The 27,083-nt window shown below is 45.2% G+C and overlaps 1 protein-coding gene across 5 annotated transcripts in view; it reads right to left on the bottom strand.

The window, feature by feature from the left end:
* Window positions 1-26,802, bottom strand: part of CARHSP1 (calcium regulated heat stable protein 1) — a 35,443-nt gene extending 8,641 nt beyond the window's left edge. Inside the window, exons 1-3 of one of the 5 annotated variants that reach the window (XM_030481241.1) lie at window positions 26,700-26,802; window positions 7,589-7,781; window positions 4,662-4,784 (exon numbers count right to left, since the gene is read on the bottom strand). In XM_030481241.1, coding sequence (XP_030337101.1) covers window positions 4,662-4,784; window positions 7,589-7,761 — 296 coding nt within the window. In that variant the 5' untranslated portion in view covers window positions 7,762-7,781; window positions 26,700-26,802. Of the gene's footprint in view, window positions 1-4,661; window positions 4,785-7,588; window positions 7,782-9,867; window positions 9,881-13,502; window positions 13,679-23,964; window positions 24,111-26,508 lie in introns of those variants that run through there. The other 4 variants (XM_030481242.1, XM_030481243.1, XM_030481240.1 and 1 more) reach the window with 4 other exon arrangements.
* Window positions 26,803-27,083: the final 281 nt, after the last annotated feature.

The following is a 27,083-nucleotide window of genomic DNA, read 5'->3' as shown; positions in this document are numbered from 1 at the left end:
CCACTGCAGAATGGCAGCAGAGGAGGTCAGGTATCCAGGAGGATACAGTTCTCAGCACTGATGCTACAATAACACCATCAGTTGGTGACAGTGGCTCACAACACAGGCTGGTGGAAATGAAAACATCAACAGCTCATGTCACTGCTAAAAGCGTCATAAAGGGCTTTTTAAAATTTTCACTTCAGGCACATGAATTTGCCTTTGCTTCCAGCATTCCAGAGACATTATTGGGAATTATCATGTCAGCAACTCCTCCATCCCCTTGCTTGCCAGCTCAGGTTTTACATCACTACTAGCAAGCACATTATGTTTTCTGTTCTGAAGAAGGGTAAAGGATGAAACAGAGAACAACAAAATCTCACCACACTCAACAAGCCATGACATTTTCCTAGTACAGATGTTGATACCAACTTGAGAACCATTTCAAATCAACACAAGGGACCAGGACTCACTGTGTGTGCAATCAGGGAGCAGCAGTGAGCCCATGCTCCACACAAGTGTTATCAAAACCCCCTAAAAAAGTCTCTGCAGTCTTCAGAGCCACTCGGTAAAACAGACAAAGTCACAGAGACAAAACACACCTTTAAAATCTGCATTTTCAACTGGCATTTCTTATGCTGTATATCTATCCACTTCAAAGTAATGCAGCTTTGCTGCAAGTTCCGCTCATGAAACAGGCCTACATGTCCACATTCAGCTTAAAGTCTTGCACAGATGCTGAAATTGAGAGTTTTGTGGATGCCAAGTGAAGAAGCTTTTGAATGACACACATTTGACCTTATTTTTAGACTAGTGCTCACTTATGGAAATGGAAACACCATGCCAAGTTTTATTACCTTGCAAAAATAAATGGAAACTTATAGGAAAAAACCATTCCATTTTACAGAAGATATTTTCATTGAAGTGTAACCTTACATCTCCCCCAAAGCACATGGAAGAAAAATAGAAGCATAAAATTTTTTGTTTAAAATCATATTAATCTGCAAAATAGGTCCTACAAGATAATCTGCACCTGGTCCTAATGCTCAAAACCTTCACTAATAATCACAGCTCAGTGCTGAACACAGAGGAACTTGCTGAATCCAAACCAGCGAACCATTTTATCCACGTTCCTGAAATCCTAGCTTTCAGGAAGAACTGATTCAGGAGAAACAATCCTCTTTCACTTCACAAGTAGATGCCTATGCCACATTGAGACAGGAACAGATTGATGTCTGTCTCACATCCAGGTTTAACTGAGTAATACAGGCAGAAAAGAAACTGCTTATGTTTATCACGCGAATCTCAAAACTCACACTGTGCAAACCAGTGTCATTGAAGTCCCCTGAGCCACAGTGATGGCTGCAGAATGCTGCTGCAATACGCAACTCCCATTAATAAAGAGCAATGTTTCTAATTCACTGTGAAATATACTGAAATGAAAGGCATTATTAAGTCGCCTTTCCAGTGCTGCCTTGCATCAGAATTAAGACAGCGATACCATCACCCTCTAGCACTAAAAGCTGTTTCCAACAATTCCAATACGATCAGAGTAATTAAAGAACACAATGTTCTGAAACCTTCGGTACTCCAATAATAGCACTTTTTACTAACAGGTTAAGGCAGAAACATCAGCTATTTTTGAATTTGAGTTCTAAGATGGTACCTGAATAAGAAACATTTAAAAAAGTGGCTCAGTCCTGGTTCAATAGGAAAGAAGTCCTGTTGACTTCAGAAGGGCAGAACTGTGCCTAGAGAGTTGCATAAAGCACATCCTTCAGTCCTACAAAATTCATATGAACTAACCTCGCCAAAATGTTTCTGAAAGAGCAGGGAAAACAGTCTTTGAATGCATAAATGATAGACTTAAAGAAGAAAGGCATCATTTACCCACTGCGGAGACAGAAGTAGTGAAGTGCTATACTGAAAGCAAGGGGAGATGTCAGTTAAACAGCAGAAACAACTAAGAGCCAGGTCTGCTGATGACAGGAAGAGACTGCCCAGGGAGGCAGTGGATATCCAGAACTCAAACTGTTAAGAGTGGGTTGGGTAAAGCATCTGCCAAAGGCATGGTTGCCTTCCAGCAGCAGATGGGGTAGAGGAAGTCCCCTCCAATCTTCTCATCTACAGTAAACTTACAAGATCTGCCGTACTGGAGAAAGCCTGGGTGCACTGCTGCTGGCATATGGAAATGGTTCCCCACCCGTGTGAGCATTAGGTTGAAATGAAGCCACTTCATTGTACCACAGGTTGTACCTGCGTGGGCCAAGGCCCATCAACCCCCTGCTCATGCAGTGAATCTCCCCCTCATCCTTTATCTGGTCCAGCTTTCCCATGCAGGGGCAGTCTGAGGGCACAGCTGGGTGAGGCTGAGAGCAAGCAGAGACCTTGATGTGCTTCAGCAAAATAAACATGCTGAAAACACATCAAGAAAAAAAAATAGTGTGGTTGCCCAGGAACTTTTACAACCTTGGTGACTCATTCAATAGTGTTTTGGGATAGATGGAGTGAGTGAAAGAAAAGGGAACGGCAGCACACCACGTTCAGGGCACAATTACTCACATTTAGCCCACTGATGGCTCACAGTCAAAGCATTTTGAAAGCTCGAGATCAATACACCAACTAGCACAGCCCACAAGAGGGGACTCCTGTGAAAGGGGGCCTCTCAGACCACCAAAAATCACAGCAGACAAAAAAGTAATTTTCCTGATGTCATACAGGGTATCACCATAGGACACATATGGGAGTCTTAAATAACTAAAGATCACTGGATTGTCTAAGAATTCTAGCTGGTTGGAGGGGGATTGAGGGTAGAAGCAATTAGTGTATCCAGAATCAAGAACTGGGGTTTGGGCCCAGAGAGAAAGATGTGTTGGGCCACAGGACAGGAACTGGAGAACACCCAAAAGATTGGTTCACATTTTGTATAGACAAACAAAGGGGCAACCCCCATCAATCTCTAGGGTTTTAAAAGGGCTAATTTCACAGGACTGAAGAGAATTTTACCCAACTAATTGGAAGAGAAAATGTAGATGAAAAAAACAGGACTGAAAATAGACAGTTCTTTTAAAAGAATTCATTAGAAGGCTGAAAATTCATGTTTCCATGAGAGGTCTGTTTTAACTAAGCCCTTGATGATCAGTAACTGTATAGGTCAGACTAGGTGTTCACAGTTAAATTTTTCAATTGTGGCATAAGAAATGTTACTTTTAAGTTATTCAGGAAATCAGAAGTTGTGCAGTTGTATTAGATGAAAGAAAAAGAAAATACTAAATAACATTTTCTTGGGTTGAACACATGAGTCAGACCACTCAGCCCGTTTGCACCCAGGAGTCCTAAAAAGCTTTGGCTTGCCAGTGCCCATCATGCAGCAACGTTTCAGAAAACTGGAAGAGGGCCAATATGCTCCTCCAAGGACACGTGCTACACACGCAAGCAGGAAAGACAGCTGGGGTAATGTGAACAACTTTGGTAAGGCTTTTGATGACTTATCACTGGATAACCACTCCAAACAACAAATAAGGATTATACAGCTTCAACACTGTAAATAATAGACTAAAAACTGGTGATAGATTTAAGAGAGGTTATTGGAGAATAAACATTGAGCAATCTTACTACATGCCCTTGAAGGCCAGTTTCAACCGCAATGCTAGTCAACATCTCAATCTAGAAACAAATACAGATTTGCCTATTAAACCCTGCAGATCAGGCAAGCATTAAATAACAGACAGCACAGTCATAGAGTGCGATCTGGACCCCTTGGTCCAGCACAGCCTGTTCCAGTGAGAGCTGCTGCAGTGCAACCAAACAGGGACTTGGACATTTAAGAACAAGGACTGCAAACACAACTGCGAGGGATGCCAGCCTCCATCTGGGGCTGCACCAAACTCTCACACTGCAAAGGATGCCAAAGAACAGATAAACAACTCAGCAAAAGACTAGGGACAAGAGGGCTAATGTGATTATGGGACAAAAAGAGAAACAGAGCAGGAGTCTGGAGGAGATTTCATCTCCCTATACTGGAAGTATGTGTACAGTGTATTGTTTTAAAATTATATTTAAATTCTACAGCACACTTAGAAAAGAGACTGGAAAGCGGTTTAGACTGGAAAAAAAAGCTTAATCTGTTTAGCTTATCAAAAGGTAGATTCAGAGGTGATGGTTCTCAGCGTGTTCAAGGCAAAAAAGTGGAGGTACTAATGAACCCTTTAACAGAGAAAGCTTTAGGTATAAACTGCTTGAAACCAAAACTAGATAAATTCAAGGAAGTAATAAAGTGTGACTTTTCTTACAAGTAAAGGTAATTAACCTTTAGTTTAATAATGGTACAAGCAGTGCAAAGTAGAAGTAGTGAATTTTCAGTGTTATAAATCTTTAAATTACAACTGGATACTGCATAGATTATTTGCTTTAGGTAAATGCAAGTTTCTGGGCCTGGGTGAAGCTGCACAGCTTATTCCAAGAGATTGACAGGATCATCTTCTAGTTTTTAACTCAACAGGCTTATAGTAATACAGGAAAAGAACAGCATAATCTATCGCTGCCAGTAACATCTGCATAACTCCTCTTTGCTGAGGTAAAGGTGACAGGTTATAAACCATTCTTGTATCTGAAACACCAAAAACATTCAGTAACTGAAGCAAACCAAAGCTCCAGCCTTTTCGGCCACCCAGACAGCTTACTCAGAGATGTGTACAAAGATGTCGGGCCCTCCATCTGCAGGGGTAATAAATCCATGGCCTTTGGAGCGACAGAAGCATTTACAGACACCTTTGTAGACAGGACCCTCCGACGCTCTCACGGTTCTGCAGAGGAAAGCACAAAGAGCGATTCATTGCTGAGCATGGATGTGACATGTTCTGGAGGTGTCAGCCAGAGCCTGCTAAGCAATTGGGCACAATGGTCCAAATACTCCCCGGGGGTACACTCCTCTGTAGCAACTGCTCAACATTCAGTTTCATACATTGCCCAGGTTTTGCCTGTAGCCTTTTTACAGGCTATAAACATGATAATGATGTTTGCTAGCATTATAATCCATCAGCTGCCATCTTGAATCCATCTGCTGTATCACCCTGCCAAATTTTCCTCTGGACACTACGCTAAATACAAGCATCTTAAACCTTTTCTGAGTTTCGGAGTATCAGGGAATGCAATGCATAATGACATCATGTGTACACGTCATGTATAAACACATACACACCCCCCTTCTGCATACATGTCTATTGTTACCCTGCCAGACTAGGATTCAGTGAAGTCAGTATTTCACCTCCAAATGACTTCATCACACTATAAAGCCTAGCTGGTATGCAAAACACAAAGATCAAGACTGATCTTCTCCCCTATCATGGGACCTGTATTTTAAAATTACTTACTACCAATCAAGAAAAACAACTTGCATGACCCATCCTGAAAACTCTGTGATTGAATACTTTTCCCCATCAAATATGCTGAGTTGTGTCTCCAGAGATGCAGTCTCAAATACTTTCATTAATAAAGCCAACTATTTTAGACTTCTTATAGGATTTACACAGAGGAATTACTAGATCAGGACCTCCTTATGCCATGACTATCCAGTAGGTTAGAAAAGGATTTTAGTGGGATTCTTCAAACTCAGTAAGTGATTGTGTTGCGATTTGGTTACATGCACCATGGCAATTTTGACATCACTTTCCCAAATGTTTAACATTTGAGAATGTTTAAAGTTTACTGAAGTCTAAATAAAATCATTAAAAAAATGTGGCAACAGCTCTGTGCCTTAAGTCAAACTAAAACTAAAGAAATACAGTTGAAAGTGCTGAAGAAAGAAGAAATATCCATTCCATTAAATCACTTCATCTCCATCTCTGTAAAGCTGCACCTGACTCCACAAGTGCTTGTTACAGAGAAAAGCACTCACTGCCCTAAATAAGCCATTAAAGTTCAATTGCAGCTTTCAAGGAGATAAAGCACTGTGGGGAAAAAGGCCCCACACTTGCAGTGAACCAAAATTAAATAATCCTACTAAATAACCAGCCACTGCCTGTCACATTCATCTTTTCAATACAACTATGGAGACAGAGCTCAGTTAGAGCTCCTCTTGTATAAAGAGAACACTTAAATAAAATATAAAGTAAAATTATAGTTATTTCAATTTTCAGGGCAAACAAATGCAGCAAGATTCCTACAGTAATTAACGATGAAAGAACTGTGGAAGTCAAATAACCAGTTCTTTAACCAATTCTTTAGTTTTGTAGGACCCAGACTAGGATTAACAGCTGAGAAGAATTACAAAGAGTTCATTATTAACATGGCACTGAGGCAATCTAGTTTGGAACTGCTTTTCAAGGGCAATCCCAATTATCAAGTCAGTTATGGTCCTTTTAGCAATGTACTTCCATTACAAAGTTTAGGGCATTTGAAGGCTTTTGGAACTGACAACACATACATTTTTCTTCTGCTGCTGCTGTTTGCTTCATTTTGAATACAGAAGCCATAATACGAAGCATCATTGAGACTGATGCTATTTAAATCCGCAAGGATAACTCTTGAAGAAAAGATCTGCAAGAAGCAAAAAGGAAAAAGCATGCCAACTAGATTAAGGAGCACAAAATAAGCTTGCTGAGGGTTTGAGATCTTACTTCCACAGTGTCTCACTCAGACCTCCCTTACATGGAAGTAACTGCAAGACTGTGCAACAGACTGATGGCAGCTTCATATTCTACTCTCAGACCCTGATTCAAAGGCCAGTGAAATTAAGAAAGAAGCCCACGCTGCCTTCTGCAGGTCAGCACCTCACTGCAGGCCCATCACAGGCACTGAGACTTTTTTGCAATGGCCAGACCTTGCAGGGGGCTCCCAGGAGCCTACACAGCACCACCTGGGCCACAGGAAAGCTCAGGGAAAGCCAACTTTGCTGTAGGATCCCTACCTCAAATAACTACAAATAGCAACAAACCTCATTTTACGGAAAAACTCGTATAATCTCAGAGAATCAGAGATCAGGGCTCATACCCTGAAAACCAACATATTCTTTTACAGGTCTACTTGAGCAATCTTAAGATGGAGATATGAAAGCTGAATAGGAAAAGGAAACAGGCCCTTTGAAAAGAGACAGGGTCATGGACCATCCCTAAAATGGAACCTGGCTGACAGTAGCACAGGTGTCAAGGCTGAAAGAACTAAAACCTCCACTGAGGTCAGGTCCAGTGCATCAGGGGCAGTGAGAAGAGAGGTCATGCCAAAACATGAGGTGGAGCTGATGAAGAAACAACAGGAACTGGTCTCGAGAGCCACAACCCAGTGTCTGAAGTGAAACAAAGCTTCAGATAAGAAACTCTGTTTCGAAAAATCCCAGTGTATTTTCCCTTCCCTGTAAAACTCTGATCTTAGAGTTGAAAAGACTTTGAGCATCCTTTACAGAAATAGAGCATTGAAAAACTACAGGCAATTTGGACTAAAAGTCTAGTAGCACCAGAATTTCTTGAAGAAGAAAACACCAAAGCATCTTCCAGACAGAACCACTCCCACCACCACCACCTCCACTGACTCCCTTCACCTCAGCCAAGGTCCATCACTGTGCCCAGAGGTGCTTGTTTGATGTGTGTATGAAGTGCAGGTTTCCCATACTCACGCTGAGAAGGTCCTGGTCCGTCGGGTGGGCAGCGGGCTGGGAATGAGGTACCCTCTCATGGGCGATGGGGAGCGGTCTCTTGCCCTGCGGGTTTCGGGCAGATGGAGAGAACTGGGTGAGGGTGGAGAAGTGGGGGACTGCTGCGAGGCAGAGGAAGTGGGCTCAGAAGACATTCCTGATGCCTGAGAAAAGCCTAGAGAGAGGAAGAGATCTGACTTAGCCCAAAATGGGAATTGTCATAAAAGTCACAAATTCTTCAGCCAATGATTTTGTAAGAATATGACTCATTTCCTGCAGACGTACACATGGACACAGTTGCATCAAAAGCTCCTGCTCTGTATCAGTTGAGTTCATTTTCTATTAAGTTTGTTTATTTTTCAATCTCACAGCTTTTGTAAGCTGTACTAGGAAGCTCCACTGAAAACTGATTATTCCACAACTAACGCTTATTTGCTTACTCCTGCCTTACTCATAGGCAATGGCTCTTGAAACAGAGCTCAAGCACACCCTAGGTACCAGTGTGCCCCATGCAGCTCCCAGGCAGATGGGGTTTGGCCACTGACAGCACAGAGGAGCTTCCTGTAGCTGCACACAAGCACACTTTACAAGAAAGACTGGAAGAAGAAATGCTGAAATAAAGGCTGCACCTCCATTGCTGGAGGTTAGTTTTGCAGAGCCATCACTGATGCTAACTTCATTGCTGCTGCTGCTCAGCTATTAGCACAGCTCTGTCAGAGCTTGTAACACCTTCAGCTTGACTGCAAGAAGAAAATCATACAAGTGGCTCCTTAATTCACTTCTGACTGAGTCATACAGTTAATTTACTCTGCCAAGGACAGGAACACGGACAAAGCTGGGAGGCTGTGGCTGACCACAAGGAGGTGACCCCTCCAGCCTAGAGGCTCTGGCAGAGAAATCAGTCCCATTTGGTAGGCCTGTGTCTGCTACAATTGTCCAGCAACTAGGAAGCTGATAGTCCCCATTTGCACTCAGACCTCCACAGCCCAAGTCAGATTTGCTCTTATTCATGTCCTATAGCAGATCAGAGAGAAGGTCCCTTTCTCAGCACACCAAGAGCAATATGCATCTCATCACACAACAAGCAAAACTCACAGAACCCATGGCTAATAGGTAGCCAGCAGCACATGAATGCATGGCATTTGGGTGCAGCAGTGACAGAAACAAGAGAAATTGGTCAGCACTGCTCTGGTTTCACTGTGCAAGTCCCTGTCCACACTGGAAGAGGAATAAGTTGTACAAAAATTACCAATTACCCATCACGCTCTCATGAAAATCTAAAAATATCTGGATATGTGGATGAGTTAGCAAAAAGCGTGGTGATCTGGGTCAAGAAAGTGTACTGGAGGCAAGTAAAGTTGACTTTAAGACCAATAGTTTCATTGAACTGAAATTTCTCATCTTCATTACACACCCTCCTTTTGACACCCACACCCCCCAGCACATGAATTATGGAGTGGATCCTTCACATGACATTTGAGAAATGCAGCCTTCTTGTCAATGACAAATTCCCATTATTTCTTCCTGAAACTAAGGACTAAAATTAAAGAGGCCTCTTAAGAATGAAATCACCAGGGAACAAAAGCTTTTGTGTTTAATTGCTCAGGGTACTGAGAAGGTAGAAATGGATAGTCATGTTCCCTTGTGTACCAGCTTGAACTTTCCACACTGTTCTCAAGAGCAACAACTCAGCTGGAAAAAACGCCACAGCTTTATGGATGGCGTTTTAAATACAGATGGCATTTGCCACTCACAAGCTGATGCCCTGACCAGCATCACGACACAGTTCAGCTGAGACTGAGATGGTAACACCAAAGGGACAGGATTTTCCAAACTTCCTGTCCCTCCAAGGAGGCCGTGCTGTGCTGGCTGGTACTGAGGAAGTCTCCTCAGATTTCACAAGACCTCTCCTTTGTGTGCCTTTCTTTCAAGGAATGCATGTTTGACATAGCAGGACTATAACTACTAAGTCACAGGAAAAATAGCAAACAAATAAAACTTCATTCTGGTAACTCAGCACACATGGTCTGGCCTTTGCATGAGCGAAAACACTGCTTTCAGAATCACACACTTTCTCTCCTAATCTAAATATAAACTAGCTTGTCAGGTGACAAACAAAATGCAGAGCTTTTCATCCATCCACAGCAATACAGCAGAGCCAGCCACAAAGTACTGCCCATTCCCTTCCTCAAACAAGGGTAGAGAGGCAGGAGAATTTTCCCCCTTTTCTTTAAAACACAGACAACCACAAAAATACTCACAAATAAAGGTAGCTAAATGGAGTCAGATGTGTGCTAATGTACCTTATTGTTCTCATTTATGTTATTTTTGTGCCCTCTGCCCTGTAAACATAAAGTAAAACACTGATGTAGAACATTCAGTGCCATTTCACTGTACAAATACCCTTTTTGTTCTCTGCCCATGGCCGAAGTAGATGAATGGCCTCGACTCTCATAGTCTATTACCAAGTCCTAAATCGTGATGAGAGCTCAGTAAAAGTTGATACACAAATGCAAGCAGCTGGAGGCAGCCAGGAGCAGTTACGCTCAACTTCACACCCGCTGCAGCGAGTACAGCTTGGAAGAGAAGGGGATGAAACAAGCAGCAGTAGGAAGCCTGTGGCTACACTACAGCTCAGCAACAGTCTGTGTTGGCATGTCACAACAGTGCCACTGCACGTGCAAGTGCGCCAGCACATCTGTTTGTCTCTTGGGCTTCTCTGACAATCATAAAAATGGGACACAATGAAAAAAGGACTGGACACTGAATGACCAAGTTTTACTGTGTGCACTGCATACAGCGAGGTGACAGCAGCTCCTGCTTCCTGTGCATCTCCCCTCAGCCAGCTCAGTGCGGAAGATCGCTTCATCTGAGCCTTTTCAAAGACAAAGGTGGAGGTTGGCTATTTCAGTTTGTTCCGGTGTGGCCCCCGTCTTGACGTTGTTCATACAGGGATTAACTCATTTCCTACAGGGAACAACTCATTGCCATTGGCAGCACTCTTAAAGGAGCAGACACGCTATCCCCACTTGTACGCGCAGCTGGATGCACTCAGGCTGCGCAGTGTTTACACAGGAAGCCTACAGCAAACACTCAGACTGAAACCTCACGTCCCAGCCTTCCTCTTTGCACAAGCTTTGCCTTCCAAATGCAGTTACTGGCAGTGTTCAAAGATGCTTTTCAGATGTTATCCTGGGTTCTGAATTGACCCGCCGCACACCAAGACGCACCCCTGGCATGCAGACTGCTGCCAACAGCCCTTCCTCAAGCGGCCAGCAGTACCTTCCCTTCCTCATGACTAGCTGAACAAACCCACTTCCTTACATTTCTCACAAGCCCACCAGCTTCCATCCTGTTACCATGAGTTTCCCTGTTCCTCCAGTCCAGCCACCACCCTCCACTTGCCTATGGCAAGGAAGCTATCACACAAACCCCAGACTGTGCTAAGAGAGCTCTCCACGAGCATCATGCTTGCTTTGTCTTGTGAAGGCAGCCAGGACTTCACAGCAGGAAATCATAGCTACAGAAAGCCCAGCAGCATGCAATTCCAGCTACAACAGAGACAGGGGACAGCGCAGACAGTGTATTTCTTCTGCTTGAGCCAGCGAAGTATTTGCCTTCAAGGTATTTACAGATTGAATGCAACATGATGCAAGGTGGTAGTATATTCAGGCTCTTCAGGAAACTCCAACCACGTGCCACATTAAATCTGCCCGTATTTCAACATATGTCATTTATTTTTCACCAGTGGGGTGGGGGTGTGTGTGTGTGTGTATATATATTTTACTTTTTTTTAGACTGTAGGTATGCACTAAACTAAAATATAAATAAATCCCAGATCCATCAGAGAAAATGAAAAAATCAACTAATTTAACATTTCAAAGCAAATATATATATTTTTTACTGTACCTTTTTTCAGAAAAATTGGGCAATGTGTACACAAAGTTACCCCAAAATTTCACCCCAACAGGTGACCTACAAAGCAGAGAGTGCAATAGATGCAGGAGAAATCTCTGGAATTCTTAGAAAAAATACTACTCAAAAAGATCTACTGAAGTAATTCAAGCTGGGGGTACATAGGTGCCACCGTCAGTTCTCTCTATACTGACATATCCTTTTTCTATTCTTCTTTAAGTCTACTCTATATCTTTAAAAATACCCTAAAATTAGCAGTTTGGGGGAAGTTATCCATTCTGACCAGCACAACACTACCATGGAAATCTAGTCTCACTTTATTTAAAGGAAATGCCTGGAAAGAAGTCAAACCAGCACAACAGACTCCAGGAAATCCCTCCGTCTATGAATGGTTTCTTTTTCACACCAGAGACACTGCAACCCCTGCAGCGAGCGGGCACAGAGCTCAGCCCCAGCAAATATTGCTCAGCATGTTTCAGTGCTCTGGCACAGAGGAAAAGCTCTTCCCAGCCTCCTCACTTGGAAGCAACGCTGTCTGGAGGAGCTGCTTTCAGAAGGTAGCACGATTGCCCCTGAAGGACAGCACTGGCCACACATGCTTGGAAAACAAGGCCTTTCCTCAAAGGGAGAGCCAGGTTCTGTACCCTGAGAGCAGCCACACTCAGCTGAGTTTTCCTGGAAGTTAAGCTCTTTCAATTCAGCCTCATTTCATTCACGGAATATGGACATCTGAAGATGTGTTTGTTTTCTGGACTTTCCTTGGATTTAGAAACAATGTCAAGAACTCGAACTTTCAAATCACTTGCTTCCAAAATGTCCTGGTTTCCAAATTTACTCTACACGGCTTCATTTCTTTCCTTCTCTAAGGAAGCCATGCGGATAAACACGAGCTTTGCCTGCTCTTCTGCTCAGCAAGATTAAAAACATGGCTTGATGGCACACGGTGAGCATGAGAGGCTGATTCCACTCCAATGCGCTCCTTCCCAACAGTATGTCCCTTGCTCTCATCTACTGAAAGAGTGAAAGCGCCATGACCCTCTACTCTCTGCATCCCTTGTCTTGATGAAGGAGAGTCACTGCTTGACTCCCAACAGTGCTCCCAGTTCTTCTAAAGCAGCTCCTATCTCCTGGCATCTTTCCAAGGCACCTGAGCACCCACTGACTGTGAGCACCAGGCCATAGCACTGCTCCCACCTGCAGCTTCTTTCTAAAGCACATTCTGGTACTCAGATCCCAGTGTACACAAGGATCCCAGCACCGCAGAGCATCACAGCACTCCTGCGTCACAAAGATCAGCACTTAGAGAACACATGCAATTACAAAAGAGCTGGTTCAAAAAGCTTCCCCTTCCAGCTGAGTCTCCATGACTAACTTTCCACAATTAACACTGGTATTTCAATTAACATGGAAACTCACAGGAGTTGCAACATGCATGTGATGTGTCCACACAAAGGATTACAGTATAAACACGATGCTCTTGAGGCTGCAGAGGAGTGCCCACATTCTGTAGTGATTTGGCAGTTAATGAGGACAAGGACATTACCTAACCATCCCTCATGTCCAGTAAAAGCCTAATTATAAGGTCAACAAAACATTACGAGGAAAATTCCTATTGCTCCTCTGTGCATTCTAGTTAGTTTGGATCAAGACAGGGTTGAGTTTAAGCAGCAACAGCTATTTCCAAGCAGTCTCAGCAGTGAATACCTTCTCCAAAAACACTACAGCTGCCTTTCTGCTCCTCCAGTGAGCAGTTTGCTGTGTCTGAAAGCAATGTTGCCTGAGCAGCACACACCAGCCCTGCACAGCAGAGACCACAGAAAGGGGTGAGAGGGGAACCAAGTCATCGGCAGCCTCTATAGTGTATTGGTAAAGATGAGGACTTCTTACAGTCCTGTATTTTCCACTGGTCATCTAAGCTTCCAGATGAACTTACAAAAATGCGTTTAGGTTAAGGAACAGAGTGGATAGTTAGGTTACGTACATGTTTCGATTGGTTTATGGTTATACCGAAGCATATATGGTGATATCCTGTGGCTCATTCTATCAAAAACATAGAAGAGACTCTCTCACTGGAAATCCAGTATCTTCAGTGATTGATTGATGCTGCATAAACTTCTTACTCCCAATTGTCCAGAACAGAGTTAGCCAGGGGCCTCCACCTGAAGGCAAACACAGGAGGCCATCACCAGCTGTAATGGGTCAGCTGCCAGGGTGACAGCACTCATCACTAGGATTTGCCTAATGGGAGAGTGTGCACAATAATATGAAGGGGGCCATATTTCATCCTACCTCTTGCCAAAAAGTATTTCAGTGGGAGCAGAACACAGCAGCACCCAACATGGAGGTCACTTCCTCAGACAATGCTGGGAAGGGCACAGAGCTGCCCTGAGACCAGCCACCTCCCCTCGCGCTTTGTCACAGCACAAGTCCAAGACTTCAGCCTGCTTACAAAATCTCACTTATCTAACTCTTTTTGTTTATAGAACAGATTAAAAGAGATGGAAAACTCTCCCAGCTCATGGCAAGCCTGGACAAGCAATGACAGGTCCCAGGTAAGCATCCTCCTATGGGAGTTCCTACCTGGCAAAGAGAAAGATGATGAAGATTATGGTGATGATTACTGCATGCTAATCAAACGCAAGTGTTGCCCAGTGACTTAGGTTTCTGTGCACATATATTACTGGCTAATGTCATCAAGTATTTAAATGACCATCACTTGCAATGCTGTTCACTCTGCTTTGGTTATCTCTAGTACAAACCAAAACATTCATAACAGGGAGAGCAGGAAGAGGGGGGATTCTCATGAGCACTGCACAGGTTGTCCAGAGAAGCTGTGGTTGCCCCATCCCTGGCAGTGATCAAGACCAGGTTGGACGGGGCTTGGAGCAACCTGCTCTAGTGGAAGGTGTCCCTGCCTGTGGCAGGGGGTTGGAACTGGATAAGCTTTAAGGTTCCTTCCAACCCAAACCGTCCTGTGATGCTATCATAATTCTAAAGGTTTTGCATTCAGCTTTATTTCCCTGCTCATGCAAATCCGCAGGTTACAGAGTACCACACTTGAAGTCTGGGACAGGGACCTGTGCATCAGCCCCTGCACCGATCACCTGCACCTCAGCAGGATGCAGAAGCCTCTCACCAACCACACATGGTAGGAACAGTTGGGAGCTGTTACACTCTTCCAAGTGCTGCTGGGGCAGCTAATGGCCCAGGCCTGCACCAGGACAAGGCAGAGCTGCAGGGAGGTCATGGATCATCACTCCTGGACCAGCAAGATGAAGATGCTGAGCCAGCACAAGCCTGGGGTGTGACACTAGGCCTCTTGCCCTGCTTTCAGTCTCCAACCGGTTTCTGCATGAACTGCCAGCCTACAAACCCAGTTGTTTCTGTAGCAGCACTGTGACACTATGTCACAGCACTGCCCAGCTGCTTGCAAAACCATCTGCTCCAGTAACACCCGTACTGCCAGCATCAAGAGCAGAAGCACATATGGCAACTCCCAGAGTCCGGCTCCAAGCGCTCTCTTCCTGGAGCCAAGTACACCACACACCACCTCCAGCATCAGGTGTTGGTTTCCCCATTTAGTCTTCACATGTCCCAGACGGGCTGTAATAAAGGGACAGTAGCAATAGTGTGAGGTGTCCCTGCCCATGGCAAGGGGGATGGAATGAGGTTATCTTAAGGTCCTTTCCAACCCAAACCATTCTATGATTCTATGAGAGAGAAGTGTGAAGGGAGATCACAAAAGGACTTTTGCAGTGAAATGGGGGAACATCAGCACAACTTTACTCCATCTGATGCTGGTAAGCCCAGCTGTGGCTGCCCAGGTGAGAGTGAAGTACAAGGTAAGTACACAGTGGTGCTTACCCTCAACATCTTTCCAGCATCTTGGATGTACAATTTAAATAAATGCCAAACTAAAGGTTGTATGGCGGTATTTAATAACCTCCTGTAAGTTTTTTCAGGCCCTTTCTGAGCTCATACAATCTTTTAGCACCCACAGTATCTTGTAGCAAGGAGTTCCACAGCTTAATGGTCATGTGAAAAAAAAAAAAAAAAAAAAAATCTCCTTTTAGCGGACAGCGAGGAGTGGCCATTTTTTACAGAGAAATTACGAAAAGGCAGTGAGATCAAAAGTCAGAGTATAGCAAATCGGGAAGAAAAAGAAAGGGAAGGGCATAATATGCAAGGGACCAAACAGGAAGGAAGCATTAGCTCAGAGGAGCACACAGAGAAGAGTGCAGACTTATTCCTAAATCAAACCTTACATTTTCCACCAGAAGATACATAAATGGGACAGAGAGCAAGAGGAGCTACAAGCTTCTTTCTGGTGATCCATGCACCACCACCCTCTTTTTAAATTTCTAAGTGCAAAATAAATACCTTATGCCACTCTAGACTCCTGCTCCCTTCATCACACCTCCACTAGCCAAGGCTGGGAACTCTGTTCTTGGATAGCACAGGCAACATTTAATACATCTCATCCTATTCTTGCTACACAGGCCCAGACACAGCAAGCTTAGCTATTTCCCAGACGAAGTACAATGTACGGCTAGACAGGGAACAAGCTGTCTCTTCCAGCGCCTGCTCTCGAGCTCTTCAACTCAGCTCTTCCTTCAGCGCTTTTGCAGGTCTGAAGCTCTCCCTCTGCCACTACTTCCATGCTGGCACATCCCATGTGAATTTATTCCAGGATTTCTTTCATTTTGGCAGAAAATATTTATATCAAAACATGAAAAATAGCTCATGTGTCTTGTGTCTAAGCATCTTAGGGCTCATCTACAAGGCAGATGGGCTTATATGGTGTAACACTATTATGAAGAAAGCTCTACGTATGTAAATCCCTAGGCACTTCTGAGAAGTTCTCCCTTTCTCAGCCTTCTCTCACATCACAAAACTTCAGCCAGGATTATGGAGAAGTTTGTTCATGTGCAACTTTGAGCCTTCTAAGAATACTGAAATCCCCTAAAATATTTATGTGGCTCAAGTGTTACTCAGAGCAATTAGTTCACTGTGTTTCCTCCCTAATCAACATTTTCAATAGGGGAAAACAGTTCATATTACAGAGATCTATAACCATGGAAATTTGAGGCATACAAGTATTGGCAAAGGAAAAAATAACCCTCTGAGGACTTTTCATCTGCCAGCATTACAGCAAGATGCAGATGTCAGGGTACAGCATCAGAAGCCCCTCTCAAATAACTTAACCCTCAGACCAGTACCACGAGGCACACACAGAACCACCTTGTTTTTGCCAGGCCTGGCTCTACTTTCTGGCTATCCCAATGCACTGGCCATCTCCCAGTCTCACTGCCTGACACCTCCTATGCATAGTTTTATTTTTAAGCACCCTAGTCTAATAACCTGCATATATTCCAATTAGATCTTTCAGAAATCAGTTAAACAAAAGGTTTGCGATTGAGATGTCATTAGGAAGCTTCATCAATATCAATTAATGACCAACAGATAGACAATTTACTGAAATACTATATTCCACCTGAATGAAAGGTTAGTGACTGCCTTCACTCCAACAAAGACAGCTTGATGAAACACATTCAGCTTGTGTTAATTGACAGAGCACTCAGAAGCATAGAAATGCACATTCCATTAAAATAAAACAAAGGGTAATATCTTTACACATACACACACACTTCAAGACAGGTGATGGGATGACACCTAAATTTTAATGGAGAAAGTTCATAAATATATGTTTATAGAAACACTGGCCCATTTAGCAACTGCATTTCTGTTTTGCTTCTTCTCTCCACCATATTTCTGAACTCAATTTACAGTATATCTCACCATGCTGGAATCCAGCTTGTGCTTGTGACCCTGAGACTCCCCTCAGCATCCTCCTTCCCTTGGCTCTAATGTGAAGATAACAACCTAGTTTGCAGTAGCATGGTGAGGACCAGCTGTGTCCATACCTCTGCATACAAAGCACTGATTGAGCCGCAGAGGTTCATCAGGCTGCCAATAGCCAGCCTTGGTTTCCTGCTTCAATCCAGAGTCTGTCTCACTCCAGTCTGGATCATACTGCTGGAGAGGAACAGACTTCTTGCAAAGCAGCTTAACAGAGGGAGGTAATGCTCCCTCGTTTTACCTGCCAGCGAGTGACTGTGCCTCCATGTCCCTGTTGCAGCAAGGCTTCATTCCTGCTGAACCCATCAGAGCACCTGCCCATCCTGTGGCCAATGTCCGTGTCCTGCAGCAGCAAGCGGGATGCAGCACACCCACTGCCAAGGCGCCCATCTTGAGACCAAAAAAATCCTCCCTGCAATAAACTCCATTCTGCTTTTGGTGAAAAGGAGACTGAGCCAAAGGATCTTTACACTCTGCATTTGTGAACACCGCTCACAAGCAAAAGTCATACTTGTGCTCCACTGGGAGACAAGTGCTTCATCAACACTATAAAATGAATGGTTAGTTCCTGACTCTCAAGCTGTAATTGTCTGAATTTGTTTAGCTAAAGTCTAAAGGACAAGCACTACATAGAACAGATCTGTGCAGTGTGCGTGTTTTTCTTACATAACCTATTTGCAAAACAGAACACAGAAGCAAACACACACAACCAAACTACTTGCAAAGCAGAGAGCGTTGCCCTGTTACCTTACGTCTCCTCAGCTCAGTCTTGGCAGCACAGCTATCTCCACTGCGAGCTGCTGCTTTCGCTAGATCTGTGTGACCTACTGCACTGACAAACAGGTAGTCCCCATATGGTGTAATCAAATCTGTGATTGCGTGAACAGTAATACAGCCAAAGCACACACCCACAGCTCACAGCCTTCAGAGCTGCTTCAGGGACAGCAGCCACCTCAATAAGCACTCTGAACTCTTTGGAAACCACACACTGTACAAATCCTCCATCAGATCCTTTTGGATGGCAGTTTGGAAAACATCACTGATAATACACTTCAGACTTCTAGGAAAAATAGTCTCAAAAAATAGTCTCAAAAAGTCTTACAATACCAATAGTCCAGCAAGTCTACTGTAGGCAATGCATCATTGTCAGCCAACTAATGAGAAAATGGATCCACAGAGAGTTTGATTGCTTTCTCCAATTACCATGTGTGCACAAACCAGTTTGTCTTGCTCAGCACATCCACTCTCTGCATTGAGAGCCAGTTAAATGGCAAAAGGAGTCATATTGTGTTTTACTGCCTGCAAAACCACAGTGCCAGCACAGGCACGTGTGTGAGGCTGGATTTCGTGCCTACTTACACGTCAACAAAACTATTTACCATGCTGTGATTGTGAGAGCCATGGCTCCAGTGATGTGCTGGAAGTGTACAGAATAGAGTAGAGCTGTCCAGAATCACAGATGCTGTTGCTGTTGTTTATGTCTACTGTGTTAATGCTCAAAAGCCAACACAGACCAAAGCGAGGGAACAGGCAACACAGCTTTTCAGGGAAGGTAAAAAAATCAACTGTTGCAGTTGAAAAAAGGCAGATGAATCTCGAGACATGTATGTTCTTCAGGCATAAAACTAAAACTTGATACAGAAGCACATGTTGAATAGAATATTGTACTAAGCATTGTATTACAGTAGTCACTACCTTAAGGAGCTGTACCTTCTTCAGGGCATGTAGTGATAGGACAAGGGGGAATGGTTTTAAACTGACAGAGGGGAGACTGAGATTAGACATTAGGCAGAAGTTCTTCCCTGTGAGGGTGCTGAGGCACTGGCACAGGGTGCCCAGAGAAGCTGTGGCTGCCCCATCCTTGGCAGTGTTCAAGGCCAGGTTGGACACAGGGGCTTGGAGCAACCTGCTCTAGTGGAAGGTGTCCGTGCCTGTGGCAGGGGGTTGGAACTGGATGAGCTTTAAGGTCCCTTCCAATCAAACCATTCTGTGATACTATCATAATTCTAAAGGTTTTGCATTCAGCTTCATTTCCCTGCTCATGCAAATCCACAGGTTACAGAGTACCACGCTCTGCAAACACAGAGGGAACAGGACACAGCAGCAGAGCAAACACTGCACACAGCAATGGCGGTGATTGCTGTTATGAAAGAGTATTTTGATTCAATTTACCTGTTTTGTCACGTGCTAACAGTTACTTGACCTTAAGAGGTGAACATTTTCCAGATTTGCTCACTGGGAGCTGACAGCAGCCTCCCATGTACATGCAGCCACACACGAGCAGCACAGCAGGGTAACCAGACCTGCTATAGATAGTGTCAGGGATCCTGTACCAAGCTTGGTGGAAGGAGACAAAAAAGCAGCCAAACCTAGAAAACCGTATGTACTGAAGGCAGGGTGCAGGCGAGCAGGGGGCACTGACAGCCAGCAGGCAGTCTTGACAGCCATGGATGAAACCCAAGAACAAACTGGGCTTCTGCCTGGTGCGCACACACACACACACAGAGAACATGGGTAAGCTGCCCAGCACAGAACAAGCCCTGTACACACACCACAGGACATGCCAAGGATGGAGATACATCTTCAAGGCGCCCTCTCACACAGGGCTCTCTGGTGACACAGATCTCCAAGATGCACAGCACAACACCCTACCCTTCAATCCGAGATGCACAGGCTCTCCTGCCATAATCAGGCAGGACTCACACTTGCAGTCAGGAGGAAAGGGCTGCTGGGGTGCTCTGTCCTATAGCAGCCCCATGCACACAGCACTTGGGAGCAGTCCTTCCCACAGGGGTTTGACACAATGCAAAAAGAGCCTGCACAGGAGTGACGTGAAGCTGGAACAGACCCACAACCAAGAGAGATTCAAGACCAGAGAGAAAATGAAGGCAGGGAAATGCTTTTTTATCTAGACTGATATTTTGCATGAAACCTGGTGCTACACATCTATGAAACTTCAGGTAAGCTTGCATGTCTGCCTGCCTTGGAGCAAGCCATAATTCCAGAACAAGCCTTGTCACAGCACTGGGAAACCAGGTGCATGCATGTCTGGTGGGGTCACCCTGGTCTTGGTGGCCAGGAGATCCCAGGCTGCATGGCTCCATGTCGGTGGGGTACCAGAGACAGAGTGCATCCTCAGGATCTGTGCCAGGGAAGGGGCAGCACTGCAGCCCAGCCTCACTAAAATATTTAAGAACAAATTTGATTAGGATCCCAGACCCTAATTATAGCAGCCTAGAGTGTCCAGCAAAAAGGGTAAATGAAGCTGCCAAAAAGCAAAGTATTTTTCTCCCCACGGGGATGTGATAAATGCCAAGTCAGCTCTGCACTAGTTTTGTTTCTTATTTTACTCCTCTGGGAGGGTTTTCACTAGACGTTTGTCTACATGAAGAGCCTGAGGGATGGAAGGGTAGGAAAGGTCAGCATGTGAAAACCTGAAAGTGCAGGCAGCAGCATGGTGACACCATGACCTTGGGATGGTGCCAGCAGTGCCTGTGCAGCAGCTCGGCCAGATTCAGCCTGGCCTGACTCCAGCAGTGAGGTGCTTTCCTGAAGTCCCTGCTGTAGGTAAAAGACACTGCAGTGCACCTCACATCCCCAGTGAGAGATCTTTCCTGCCTAAAGATGGCACTGGGGAAAAATGAAAATAAAATATTAAAAAAAAAAAAAAAAAAAAAGTGCATCAGAAGACAGTGGAGCTGCACAGATACAGGTAAAGGTACATTTTCTCCTCTAGAAACCTGTGTTCTAAATATCAGTGAGAACAATTTTTAGGACACTGCCAGAGTTCCTGGGATAGGGAAAAGCAGCCTTTCTACATGGAAACAAAGCTCATGGTTATTCAGAAACTGAGACTCGTGTAAGATCACTTTTCAGTCATGCTTACTGTAACACCATAAAGCAGAAACTGAATACAAATATTCACTCTATTTACCCTCTCCCCTACCAGTAAAATGAAAAACCTACCATGTGAAACACTTTAAGAACTCCTCCTCCCAGAACTCCTCCATCACAAAGAGGCACTATGAAAAGGCTATTGCCGCATTTCATAATCCCCATTGCTAGATTTTCTCCAAATACTGGAGGAACTAAGAGTCACAACCTACATAGCTGAGTAAATCCTGGCTTTCCTGGCTGCTGCCAGCAGAGCTCCTGGTCTGGACATGCCAGTGCACAGACAGGCACTGCCTTGCTGAGCTGAGTGAAAAAAATCCACATTTATTTACACCTCAGTAACAGGTGTAAATTTTGTAAACAGGAAATTCTTTTCCTTTGGTTTCTGGCAGCTTCATTTACCCTGCTAAGTAACTGTCAAGAAGCTGCAGTCATGACTGTGGTTTACTTTAATCAAGTAACTGAAAACAAGTAAATGCCTTTGGCCAGCCTTCTGAAATCATATCATGAAAGACACCAAACGATAACCACTAGAAGCAGGAGCTCATGAAACAACACAGTCCATATCTCTAGAGTGCCTTGGTCAACCTGTCTGGCTGTGCAATGTAAACAAACCAAACACTAAACGAGTACTAACACAGAAAGAAAATTCCTCCTCAACTGGCCAGGCAAGATGAAACATTCATTCAGCATCAGATGTTGAGCTGGCTACAAACCTCCTTACTCCTCACCCCAACAATCAACGGCATAAATCCCCAGTTAGTAGCAGAGGTTCACACTCCGATTCTCAGGAATGTTAATATTTTGTTACTGTTGGCCATCCAAAAGCTGCAGTTGCAGCGGGCAGCTGGGCCTCCACACCCACTGGCGGCTTGTCCCCCCCATGGGACAAAAACACCGCTGTGGATGGGACGTGCAGCACACTACATACGGCTGAGCACAACAGAGACCAACTGCTCCAGGCTCCTACAGCACAGTGTGGGAGTGCTGGCCACACTCCACTGGTGTCTCACAGCTGCAGCTCCATCCGTGCTCCATCCAGCCTGGCTTCCCACCCCAGCTTTGCAGCAGTCCCCACCATGTTAGCTCACAAGCTTCCACTCAGGGTAGCACCAATGCATACTTTGCTTTCCTTCTTAGAATCAGCCTTAGCTCGTAACACTCCACCACTGCCAAAGTCGTAAACTGCTCACGAGGCATGGCAAAGGACCAGTGTGGTTTAATATTCAAGAGAAAGTACCAGGTCAAGGTTCTCTGTTTTCTTTGGTCCCACACAAAGCAGTCTGTGATCAGATCAGGCACAGCGCCATGGGCATAAGGAACACAGTGGCACACGCAGCTCTCTTGCTTTTTCCAGAGAACTGTAACAGAGCCCTTCCCTGCAGCTGCTAGCAGTGGAAAACCACCCAGGAACTGAACTGCAGGTTATTTTGTTTCCTCTGTGCCTGTATCCCTCCTATCTGATCACCTTTCAAGAGGAGGCTGCAGCTCAGCCCCCAGTTCCCCTCCCAGGCCCTGTTGCTAAGTGAGATAGGGCACCACACAGAATCCTTGCACAAACAGCAAGGACCCAAGGACCGAATTCACATCTGCTTGAAACACTAGTATTTAACCACCTGTCCAGACCTTCACCCTATCTCCACCTCCTCCCTGAAGAAATGCAGAATTCAAGGCAACTGCTAGATTAGCCTAAGGAGCCCAACACTCACAGCATGGTCAAAAATGTAATGTTCATTTCCTTTAGACTACTATTCACTTTCCAAATTGCACTAATAATGCAACCACCTCCTGATGCAAGTGTCATTACCCCCAAGGTACTCAATCATTATTTAAAAAGGATTTCCTAGGTGAGTTGATTATTTACCTATATTTAAAACTGAAATGAAAACAGCAGCTGTGCAAAAGCCTCAACCAACAGCAGATAAAGCACCAGCAAACCTCTGTGGTCAGTCAGTGAGATTGTAGCATCAGAGGAGCTACACAAATGAAACCTGATTTACTGAAGTGGAATGGGGGTTTCCAGGCTGTTGAAGCCCTGTCATTAGCACAAGGTCAAGCTCCCAGGGCTGAACCCACGCCCCATTTACCCTTGAGCCCTACAGCCAAGCCTGAAAAGATGTGACTTGACTCCCATGGTATTTCACAGCTTCCCTGGGGGAGAGCAAACAACAGAAGCACCACTTTAATGCACTCCACATGCCCCAAAAGTGACAGAAATGAACGTTAAGTGTCTTTCTGCACCACACAGAGACAAAGAAAGTGTCAGTTCAGTTCCTCTCCCAGATGCACCCCACAGCTGCCACCAAGGTGGGGATGGGGCTTGAGGTGCCATCTCATGACAGCGTTCCCTGTGTCTGCATCTTCTGTTCCTTAATGTCTTTTGTCCTTGGTAACTACCTGAAAGGAAAAAAAGCAAAGTCTTCCTTCAAAGTGATCTCATTCGTGCCTGTTTACAAAACCCAAGAAGCAGCTGTTTATTTGCAGAAAGGGTAGCCTGTGCAGCAGGCAATGCTGTAACAGGGAGAGTTCAATGCCGTGTAGGCAGCACTGTTTCTGTTAGCAGTGCAGACACCATTCACTGCCTCGTTCAGGGCTCTTCCTGATAACACGGATTGTATCACACGAGCTATACTCACAGGCACGTCAGGAAAAAGGAGAACAGGCACAAAGAAAAATCCTGAAAGTGCTACCTTGCTAGCAGAGGTCAGCTCAGAGGAACAACACCGCAGAACTGAGAGCAAGGTTCAGCCGCTTCCCGAGGCTCCGAGTTACCCCCTGCAGCCCCCAGAGACCATCCAGACAGGCAGCGGCGAGCGGAAGCGAGCAGAGATCAGTGCTGGAGGCAGAGGAAATGAAGATCACTGAGCTGTCCGGGGCTGCCTCCGACGTGAGGAAAAGGCAGCACTAGACTGAGAAAGAAGGAAGCAAAACAACTGCCTCTACCTTCCCCCGAGAGAAAAGCGAACGCGGTTAGTGCGATGAATGCTTTCTATCTGCTATTTTATCTAAACTATGCCAGGAGTGACACATTATGCAAACCCAAACCACCACGCTGCATGACTTGTTCCTCTGTAGTGTTTCAGCTGTTCCTTTTTGCTTCCCCACATCAACTTGTTGCAAAAAGCAGGATTTGAGTTTTGTTTTTTTAAAAAACAACCCTGTTGTGCAGGAAAAAAAACCAAACAAAAACACCACATGTCGTTTCACTCCCCAAAAGGGAATGAACCTCCCTAAAGGTTGCCACCCTGTGCTGTGTAGAGTGCTGTTCCCAGCCCTGATGCCTGCAAAGGGATTTGATCCCCACTCACACCAACTCAGTCCCCTCCCCTGCTCCAAGGTGGAAGTTGAGTTTGACAAGTGCAAAACACATCAATTCCTCTCCTTAGCCTCCATCAGAAACCTTCCAGATGAGGAACAGATTAACCATCAACTCTCGCCACCAACATCCAGAATACTAATCAACACAGACTTGAACACCTACAATCTCATTACATTTTGCTAATGATGATCCTCAGCAGTCTTCTTCCAAGTTTCAAGCAGTTACTATAAAACCCTGCCAAGTCTACCCCATGGGCAGTGATCCAAAAATGGCCCCTGACAGAAACTTGAGGAAAAAAAAATAGATGAAAAGATGAAATCAGTAACAGCTTTCCCCCTGAAGCCACCCTAGCCACAACCACCAGGCCTCAACTGCTTTGCCATGGTCTACACAGGGTGAAATGGAAGCAGGGGGTGGATTTCTTCACTTCTGTTACTGCCAGGCTCAGCACCAAGAACAACCTTGGCCATTGCTTGCTGGTCATATCAGCTAGAAATAACCTCCCACACCACACTGCATCCAAAGAACCACATTTAATGTAGTGTAATACCAACACAGGCTAGCAGTTTGCTGTAAGGGAGTTACCAGCAGCAGATACATTCACAATCATGGTGTGGTTAATTCTTCAAGTATACCTAAAGACTGGTTTCACCAGAAGTATACCACTACCCAAAAAGCAACAGTCTTAAGAGATGACAGAGGCTAGTGTTACCTGCCTACTTTCAGATTACTTGTATGCAAATATTTCTGTGCTTACAAGCATGCAAATAAAGGAGGGGATGGTGCTGGTCAAAGTATTTACACCATGGGCAAACCTCAGTGCAAGCTCTGAGCAGCAGAGAGGGTAGCTGTAACCAGCAGCAGGTACACACGGCACAGGGGCCCAGAGGCAGCACAACCAGGCATGTCACGATGCACACAGGGCTGTGGGATGAGCTGGAGCCTCAGCTCTGCTCCTGCAAAGAGCCACTCACAAGAAACATGTTTTCTCTCCTTTTAGACCCCCACGTAGCATGTGAAAATATACCCATTGCCAGAAAACAGTCACATCTTTCTACATTTTCTTTGGCACACACCACTTTTTTCTGTAAACACACAAAGTCTTCATATATGCATACTTAAAAAAAAAAAGAAAAAAGAAATATCCTTACTCCATGTTAATTAAGTCTCTCTAGATTTAAGAAGCTACGAAGCTGCATTTGTGAAAGCACAAGCCCTCTGCAGCTATGTTCATGGGACTTGCTATCTTCCATTGATAATCAAGGGAAGAAAACAAAGTATCTTTGCCAAACATCATAAGGTTAAGAACAGCAGTCATAAAACCCTTCTTAATCTCAGAAAACATAATGATCAGGAGGGTCACGTCAAAGCAGCCTTACAATTTTCTCAGACTCTCCAAGAAACCAAATCTAGCACCACAAAAGGTTTGGCAAACATTTCTCAGAAGTAGCCCTGCAGCTCCATCAATAACAATGTCAGAAGAGAACTGCAGACCCCTCCCTAAAAACCAAATTCAGACACACAGATCCAAAAATCAAGCTGAGAGGCTTCTCTACAAGGACGAGTTACACGCGTACACATCCAGCTTCCAAGAAGAAAATGAAATAAAGGCCATTTCCCCCACTTCCAATAAATACAGGTGCAAACTGTTCATGCCACCGGAACAGACTTCATGAGTTTTGAAATATCCCTCTAAGCAGCCAGTGATGTTAGACCTTTTGATTCCTAGTGGGAGAAAACACTTAGCACACTTTGTCTTTCTCGTGATTTATGAAATAAGCAATTCTGAGCGTAACAATGACACATCCCCGGTCCCGAGTGCAAAAAAAGGCACAAATAAGTGTTTAAATTAATAAAAGAAGAAAAAATACAAGAAGAAGAACAGAAAAGGAAGCAGGCAGACAAGCCTTACTACCTGAAGTCAGATCAATCCAGGGAAAGGAAGGCAGGCGGCGGGCAGAGCTCTCCGCACCTCCCGCAGGCGCACCCGACCCGGCGCCCTCCGCGGCGACGCGTTCAGCCCGAGAGGGGCTGCCCGGGCCGGGCCGGCCCCGCCGCTGCCGAACGTCCCCTCCCGCTCCCCCCGGGCAGGCCCGAGCCGCTCACCTGGTCCTGGCGGGCTGTGGCGGCCCCGCGGCAGGCCGGGCTGGCGGGCGGCGCTGGTGCGGCCGCGGAGCGCCACGCGCTATAAACCGGGTGGGCCGGGCCCGCTCCGCCCCGCCCCGCGGCCAGCACAGCCCCGGCTCGGGGAGCGGAGCCGCAGGATTTGCCTCCGAACAGCCGCGGAGAGCACCATGCTCGACCCGAGCCCGTTTGTTACAATGGTGAGGTGAAAATGGTGTTGAAGTGTGGTGATATAGCTAGAGAGCTCGGTAAAACCAGTCGAAGTTAGAGGGATAATCCTGGTATGTTTCTCGAGTTTTGCAATGAGGAAAGCTGAGGAACTGAGCCGTGGCAGACACTGCTGCTGAAGCACACCCGTGTGCTCCC

This window comes from Strigops habroptila, chromosome 4 (genome assembly GCF_004027225.2).
Source record: "Strigops habroptila isolate Jane chromosome 4, bStrHab1.2.pri, whole genome shotgun sequence".
Lineage (NCBI taxonomy): Eukaryota > Metazoa > Chordata > Aves > Psittaciformes > Psittacidae > Strigops > Strigops habroptila.
The sequence above is the reverse complement of the archived record's forward strand: the minus strand, read 5'-3'. Positions and strand labels throughout refer to the sequence as shown.